Source organism: Triticum urartu, chromosome 7A (genome assembly GCF_056163025.1).
Source record: "Triticum urartu cultivar PI428250 chromosome 7A, HENAU_Tu73, whole genome shotgun sequence".
Lineage (NCBI taxonomy): Eukaryota > Viridiplantae > Streptophyta > Magnoliopsida > Poales > Poaceae > Triticum > Triticum urartu.
The window spans coordinates 104663002-104671921 of NC_141879.1; the positions used below are offsets into that span (position 1 = coordinate 104663002).

Genomic DNA, 8920 nt, shown 5'->3' on the forward strand with positions numbered 1-8920 from the left:
TCTATGATGTCTCTTACGGATTTACCGCTATCATTTTGGGGTTATGCTCAAGAGATAGCCGCATTCACGTTAAATAGGGCACCATCAAAATCCGTTGAGACGACGCCTTATGAACTGTGGTATGGCAAGAAACCAAAGTTGTCGTTTCTAAAAGTTTGAGGCTGCGATGCTTATGTGAAGAAACTTCAACCTGATAAGCTCGAACCCAAATCAGAGAAATGTGTCTTCATAGGATACCCAAAAGAGACTATTGGGTACACCTTCTATCACAGATCCGAAGGCAAGACATTTGTCGCTAAGAATGAATCCTTTCTAGAGAAGGAGTTTCTCTCGAAAGAAGTGAGTGGGAGGAAAGTAGAACTTGATGAGGTAACTGTACCTGCTCCCTTATTGGAAAGTAGTACATCGTAGAAACAGGTTTCTGTGACACCTACACCAATTAGTGGGGAAGCCAATGATAATGATCATGAAACTTCAGAACAAGTTACTACTGAACCTCGTAGATCAACTAGAGTAAGATCCGCACCAGAGTGGTATGGTAATCCTGTTCTGGAAGTCATGCTACTAGATCATGATGAACGTGCGAACTATGAAGAAGCGATGGTGAGCCCAGATTCCGTAAAATGGCTCGAAGCCATGAAATCTAAGATGGGATCCATGTATGAAAACAAAGTATGGACTTTGGTTGACTTGCCCAATGATCAGCAAGCAATTGAGAATAAATGGATCTTTAAGAAGAAGACTGACGCCGACGGTAATGTTACTGTCTACAAATCTCGACTTGTCGCAAAAGGTTTTCGACAAGTTCAAGGGATTGACTACGATGAGACCTTCTCACCCGTAGCGATGCTTAAGTCTGTCCGAATCATGTTAGCAATTGCCGCATTTTATGATTATGAAATTTGGCAGATGGATGTCAAAACTGCATTCCTGAATGGATTTCTGGAAGAAGAGTTGTATATGATGCAGCCGGAAGGTTTTGTCGATCCAAAGGGAGCTAACAAAGTGTGCAAGCTCCAGCGATCCATTTATGGACTGGTGCAAGCATCTCGGAGTTGGAATAAACGCTTTGATAGTGTGATCAAAGCATTTGGTTTTGTACAGACTTTTGGAGAAGCCTGTATTTACAAGAAAGTGAGTGGGAGCTCTGTAGCATTTCTGATATTATATGTAGATGACATATTACTAATCGGAAATGATATAGAATTTCTGGATAGCATAAAGGGATACTTGAATAAGAGTTTTTCAATGAAAGACCTCGGTAAAGCTGCTTACATATTAGGCATTAAGATCTATAGAGATAGATCAAGACGCTTAATTGGACTTTCACAAAGCGCATACCTTGACAAAATTTTGAAGAAGTTCAAAATGGATCAAGCAAAGAAAGGAATCTTGCCTGGGTTACAAGGTGTGAAATTGAGTAAGACTCAATGCCCGACCAATGCAGAAGATAGAGAGAAAATGAAAGATGTTCCCTATGCTTCAGCCATAGGCTCTATCATGTATGCAATGCTGTGTACCAGACCTGATGTGTGTCTTGCTATAAGTCTAGCAGGGAGGTACCAAAGTAATCCAGGAGTGGATCACTGGACAGCGATCAAGAACATCCTGAAATACCAGAAAAGGACTAAGGATATGTTTCTCATATATGGAGGTGACAAAGAGCTCATAGTAAATGGTTATGTTGATGCAAGCTTTGACACTGATCCGGACGATTCTAAATCGCAAACCGGATACGTGTTTACATTAAACGGTGGAGCTGTCAGTTGATGCAGTTCTAAACAAAGCGTTGTGGCGGGATCTACATGTGAAGCGGAGTACATAGCTGCTTCGGAAGCAGCAAACAAAGGAGTCTGGATGAAGGAGTTCATATCCGATCTAGGTGTCATACCTAGTGCATCGGATCCAATGAAAATCTTTTGTGACAATACTGGTGCAATTGCCTTGGCAAAGGAATCCAGATTTCACAAGAGAACCAAGCACATCAAGAGACGCTTCAATTCCATCCGGGATCTAGTCCAAGGTGGGAGACATAGAGATTTGCAAGATACATACGGATCTGAATGTTGCAGAACCGTTGACTAAGCCTCTTCCACGAGCAAAACATGATCAACACCAAAGCTCCATGGGTGTTAGAATCATTACTGTGTAATCTAGATTATTGACTCTAGTGCAAGTGGGAGACTGAAGGAAATATGCCCTAGAGGCAATAATAATGTTATTATTTTATTTCCTTATATCATGATAAATGTTTATTATTCATGCTAGAATTGTATTATCCGGAAACATAATACTTGTGTGAATACATAGACAAACTAAATGTCACTAGTATGCCTCTACTTGACTAGCTCATTAACCAAAGATGGTTATGTTTCCTAATCATAGACATGTGTTGTCATTTGATTAACGGGATCACATTATTAGGAGAATGATGTGATTGACATGACCCATTCCATTAGCTTAGCACCCGATCGTTTAGTATGCTGCTATTGCTTTCTTCATGACTTATACATGTTCCTATGTCTATGAGATTATGCAACTCCCGTTTGCCGGAGGAACACTTTGTGTGCTACCAAACGTCACAACGTAACTGGGTGATTATAAAGGAGCTCTACAGGTGTCTCCAAAGGTAAATGTTGGGTTGGCGTATTTCAAGATTAGGATTTGTCACTCCGATTGTCGGAGAGGTATCTCTGGGCCCTCTCGGTAATACACATCACCTGAGCCTTGCAACCAATGCAACTAATGAGTTAGTTGCGAGATGATGTATTACGGAACGAGTAAAGAGACTTGCCGGTAACGAGATTGAACTAGGTATTGAGATACCGACGATCAAATCTCGGGCAAGTAACATACCGATGACAAAGGGAACAACGTATGTTGTTATGCGGTCTGACCGATAAAAGATCTTCGTAGAATATGTAGGAGCCAATATGAGCATCCAGGTTCCGCTATTGGTTATTGACCGGAGACGTGTCTCGATCATGTCTACATTGTTCTCGAACCCGTAGGGTCCGCACGCTTAAGGTTTCGATGACAGTTATATTATGAGTTTATTGGTTTTGATGTACCGAAGTTAGTTCGGAGTCCCGAATGTGATCACGGACATGACGAGGAGTCTCGAAATGGTCGAGACATAAAGATTGATATATTGGACGACTATATTCGGACACCGGAAGTGTTTCGGGTGATTTCAGAGAAAACCGGAGTGCCGGAGGGTTACCGGAACCCCCCCGGGAGAAGTAATGGGCCATATGGGCCTTAGTGGAGAGAGAGAAGGGCAGCCAGGGTGGGCCGCGCGCCTCCTCCCCCCTGGTCCGAATTGGACTAGGAGAGGGGGGCGGCACCCCCCTTTCCTTCTCCCTCCCCACTTCCTTCCCCCTCCTAGTAGGAGTCCTACTCCTACTAGGAGGAGGACTCCTCCTTGGCGCGCCATAGGGCCGGCCGGCCTCCTCCCCTTGCTCCTTTATATACGGGGCAGGGGGAACCCCTAGACACACAAGTTGATCCACGTGATCGTTTTCTTAGCCGTGTGCGGTGCCCCCTTCCACCATAATCCTCGATAATATTGTAGCGGTGCTTAGGCGAAGTCTTGCGACGGTAGAACATCAGGATCGTCACCACGCCGTCGTGCTGACGGAACTCTTCCCCGACACTTTGTTGGATCGGAGTCCGGGGATCGTCATCGAGCTGAACGTGTGCTAAAACTCGGAGGTGACGTAGTTTCGATGCTTGATCGGTCGGGCCGTGAAGACGTACGACTACATCAACCGCGTTGATATAACGCTTCCGCTTTCGGTCTACAAGGGTACGTAGACAATACTCTCCCCTCTCGTTGCTATGCATCACCATGATCTTGCGTGTGCGTAGGAATTTTTTTGAAATTACTACGTTCCCCAACAGCAAATAGGGTTGTGGTTTGCAATGGCGGGCAAATGAGGGATAATCGGCTCCTGTCCATAGTCCCATCTAGACGCATCCCTAACATATAGGAGGTCAAATTTGTACATCTCCATTATAGATGCTTTGACATGTCAAAGTATCCTTGAAAAACCTAATTTAGCTGGATGTTGTACCCTGTTTGCCACTGTGTTATTCAGATTTTCTTTTTTTAATTAACCAAGAGGTTTTGTGCACCCTTTTTTTATTCATTTAATAAATAAAGCAGCTCTCCTCCCATCGTAAAATAGTGGGCCACCTATGCGTCAGGTGCCTGAAAAATATGTTGCATTCGTCACTTTCATCAAGGGCCATTAGAACTTCATCTAGCGGATTTAAATAAATCAGAATATTATTCATCTTCAACCTCCAGGTTCTGCGTCCTCGTGTAGCCGCTGGCCAAGCCATCACTAACTGCCTGATTCCGTCCCTTGCGGTCGGTGGCTACTGCCGCCCCACCCACCCCTCGACTTCTCCCCACCGTCGTGTTAGCCACCGTCCTGGCCATCTCTTTAAGCCCAACATCGGTGAACAACTCTGGTGATTCCTCTACACCCCTGCATCCCTAAGATAGATACTGGAGCTGCTGCTTCCTAGCGAGCCTGCACTCCCACATTCTTAAGATAGATAGTGAGGCTGCTTCTTCTTTAGCGAGGTTCGGCCTCCCCATATCATGCGCTTAGGAAGAAGAAAAAAGTGATCGATGCCAAGAAAATTTCCAGGTACCACACATGTGGCACGAAGCATTCCGGCTCCTGACATTTTTTACAACTAAAGTTGCCATCTAAAAAAACAACCCCCCTTCCAAAAGAACTAAAACTTGTCATCTGAAAAGAGAGTTGCCATCCTCGCGTCACTAAACTTGTCATAAAAAATGTTTGGAGTTTTTTTTTGAACATCACTACAGACATAAGCACTCATATACACGCGCATACACTCACCTCTATGAACGCACACGTACACACCCTACCCCTATGAGCACCTCCGAAAGACTGAGCCGACATATCATCTTGAGATTTATGAAGTCACCGTAGGCGTTTCGTCGTCGACGGGAACATCTCCTCCCACTGAATGCGCATCGCCGGAAATACTGAAATAAATCTAGGAATAAATGCGAGCACCAGGATTTGAACCCTGGTGGGCTGGGGATACCATAGTCCCTCATCGTGTGTGCGTTCGTGCCACACGTGTGGCACTTAAGTCTTTTTTTATATATCCAGTGTACAATTCAGTCGGCATTTTTTCCTTTTAAGGCCTCTTTTGGTTCATAAGATAGGATTATCATAGGAATAGGAATCTCGTAGGAAATGAACTGACATGTATCTCAAATCCTATGAGTAGGAATAGTAAACAAGATGTCATTTGGTTGACACCAAAAGAATTTTTTCATTGAGTCTAGGCTCTTTTTTATTTTTCTATGAAATATGAAGGATAGGAGCCAATTCTATGTAGGAATAGGAATCCATTCCTATGAACCAAAGAGCTCTAAAGGAAAAAATTCTATAAGAATCCTATCTTCTAGAATTTCTATGAAATTTATCTAAACCAAAGGCCTATGAAATTCATCTAAACCAAAGGAGGCCTAAAAGGGTCGGCAGAAGAATTGATTCACTCTCTGGGCAAACGCACGTGGACGTCATCGTGGAGGCCTCTTCTGTGTGTGACCACTGACAAGTCCCAGTCATCGAGGGTCCTCGCGCGCGCGGGTTGCTGCTGGAGTAATGTCGCGCTTTAGTGCTCCTCGTCCTCGAGGTTTGTAGCGAGGGCCGACCCAGACCATTGACGCTGCAAGCCGGCCGAGGGAGCGGGCGATGGGTTCCGACGCGGCGGCGGTGAGCACCGCGCGGGAGGCCGCACGCATGGCGTGGGACGAGTCCAAGCGCCTCTGGGGCATCGGCACGCCCATCGCCATCGCCACGCTCAGCATGTACGCCGTCAGCTCCGTCACCACCATCTTCGTCGGCCACCTCGGCAACCTGCCCCTCGCCGCCGCCTCCATCGGCCTCTCCGTCTTCTCCACCTTCTCCCTCGGATTCTTGGTATGCTTTGCACGGTCTTTCACACACCATTCTTGCGTATTTTCTGATGCCAACGCGAGGGCTCGTGCAGCTCGGCATGGGGAGCGCTCTGGAGACGCTGTGCGGGCAGGCGTTCGGCGCCGGCCAGGTGGCCATGCTCGGCGTCTACCTGCAGCGCTCCTGGATCGTCCTCATCGCTGCCGCACTCCTAATGGTGCCCTTCTACGTCTTTGCCGAGCCGCTCCTCCTCGCCGTCGGCCAGGACCCCGTCCTCGCGCGCGAGGCCGCCCGCTTCTCGCTCTACATCCTCCCTGGGGCCTTGTCCTTCGCCGTCAACTTCCCCACTGGCAAGTTCCTCCAGGCGCAGAGCAAGGTCCTGGTGCTCGCCTGGATCGGCGTCGCCGGCCTCTGCTTCCACGTCGCGCTCACCTACCTCCTCGTCACCGTCCTCGGATGGGGCACCCCGGGCGCCGCCGCCGCCTACGACCTCTCCCTTTGGGCCATCGCGCTGGGACAGGCCGCCTACATCATCGGCTGGTGCAAGGACGGCTGGAGGGGCTGGTCCATGGCCGCATTCCACGACATGTGGGCGTTCGTCAAGCTCTCACTCGAGTCCGCCGTCATGCTCTGCCTTGAGATTTGGTACCTCGGCATGATCACCGTCCTCACCGGCAACCTCCAGGATGCGCAGATTGCCGTCGACTCGCTTGGCGTCTGGTACTCGTTACCTTTCTTTCGAACGTTCTCTACTAACTAAAGATATATGCTTCAGAATACTGGTCATACATATAATTAAGCTGACAGAATACTTATGCTTAATTTTTCAGCATGAATATAAACGGTTGGGAATGCATGATCTTCATTGGCCTCAATGCTGCCATCAGGTCAGGTTAATTGTAACTGTGTATCTAAATTGTCGGTTCTTGTTCACCAACCCATCGCTCCACCACAACCATCAAATTTTAGTTTCTAAATAAACTGTTGAACGTATACCTGTTTACGTTTTTCAGTGTTCGGGTCTCCAACGAGCTGGGCTCTGGCCGTCCAAGGGCAGCAATGCACGCCGTCGTCGTCGTCATCGCCGAGTCGCTGCTCATCGGGCTGCTATGCATGGCCCTCGTCTTGATCTTCAGAGATAACTTCGCCATCATCTACACCACCGATTTGGAGCTCCAGCATGCAGTCTCCAAGATTGCAGGACTGCTTGGCCTGACCATGGTGCTCAACAGCGTGCAGCCCGTGGTTTCAGGTACGGTTCATTCTTCCTCTTAAATCAGTCACCTCAAACTCATCCCCTGGAGTTGATGATATTGATCTGATGATGCTTCAGGGGTTGCTATTGGAGGAGGATGGCAAGGCCTTGTTGCATACATCAACCTAGTCTGCTACTATGTTTTCGGGTTGCCTTTGGGCTATCTTCTCGGCTACAAGTTCAACTATGGAGTTGGGGTAATTCTTTATATATCTTATTTGATTGAACTACCACAAATTGTAAAATAACAAGTAAAGAATATTTACAGTCTCTATGATTTTGCAACATCAGTTATGAAGTTGTAACATTAGCTCTAATTCCAGGGGATTTGGGCTGGCATGCTTTCCGGGGTTGCACTTCAAACACTGATTTTACTCTTCATCGTGTGGAGAACAGATTGGAATGCAGAGGTATGATTTTCCATTGCCCTTCCAGTCTTCACCAATTTAATAAACTAGTCAATGTGTACGTGCAATGCACGTTAATTTAAAAGTATATTAGGTGCATGCGGATATTAAGTAGGATATTATTTGCATGTTATTATGTGATTAGCACTATATTTGGCATGAAATTAACTACATGCTAAACGTGTTGCGTGCTCGACATTGAAGCAATCTAGGTCATTGGATTGACATGATTTGATGACCGAGATTAATTTGACCTGCCTTTTTGGGTCTTTTTATATTGGTATAGATATAGATTATTCTGTGATTATCACTATATTTGGCATGAAATTAACTACACGCTAAACGTGTTGAGTGCTCGACATTGAAGCAATCTTGGTCGTTGGATTGACATGATTTGATGGTCGAGATTAATTTGATCTGCCCCTTTGGATCTTTTATATAGGTATAGATATAGATATAGATGTGGATACAGAATCACATGTCATCAAATCTTTCCAATCTTCAGTATCCACACATATCATATGACTAATGGCTTATTTCTTTATCAGTATGTAAAAATTTTCTGTTATTTGTATTGAAATGCTGAGCTTTCCACCTTGCTCATCTCATAGTCTACAACTGCAGGCTGCATTAGCATCGAGCCGTGTGCAAAAATGGGGCGGCATCGATGGAACCAAACCTCTGCTGGAAGATAACTAGATCACCTAAGAATTTTTATCGCTTCTTAATAAACATTGTTTGCCTTGGAATTGATGATATCATATATCATTGTGATTTTTTTTAGTATCAATAGGGTACTGAAATCAGATCGAACTTGTTGAAGCACTATATCGTTACGAGTCTAAATGGTTGTGCACATTTTTGTATGCGGAGGCGGGAAGTTGTGCTTATATTGTGAATTTTTGTATTCATGTTGATATTTTGTTTCCTAAATGAATTTTCTATCTGTTTGTGTTTAGCTTCTGCCGTTCAGTTACCGCTCTGCTTTTTTCGGAGTAAATGACATTGGTGTCTGGTGAGCGCACCTAGTCGTCCAACTTATAAACCGAAAACCTGTCACACAACTTCTACTGTTGGTGCACATAGGTCACTACTATGGCACGTCAGTTGTCACACAACTTGAGTTGGCCGGTTTTTCATAGAAACGGGTCACGCAGTGGCAGTGCTCACGTGACGTGTTTTTGAAGTGTAAAATGTCACGTGAGAGTGTGGGCGAAATTGCATTTTCTAGCGGATGTATCCGGCAAGCATCCTCCATTCGCAGCTTGTTGAAGATCCGCGCTCAGTTCCAGCGTATAAAATAG

At 45.7% G+C, this 8920-nt stretch overlaps 1 protein-coding gene across 1 annotated transcript; it reads left to right on the forward strand.

Annotated features, from left to right (window-relative positions):
- The first annotated feature begins 5617 nt into the window (after positions 1-5617).
- On the forward strand, positions 5618-8482 carry LOC125536273 (protein DETOXIFICATION 35). The gene is made up of 7 exons (XM_048699468.2): positions 5618-5978; positions 6049-6674; positions 6785-6841; positions 6968-7206; positions 7288-7406; positions 7533-7619; positions 8241-8482. The coding sequence occupies exons 1-7, from the start codon at positions 5751-5753 to the stop codon at positions 8313-8315; spliced, it is 1431 nt and encodes a 476-aa protein (XP_048555425.1). The 5' UTR covers positions 5618-5750; the 3' UTR covers positions 8316-8482.
- Positions 8483-8920: the final 438 nt, after the last annotated feature.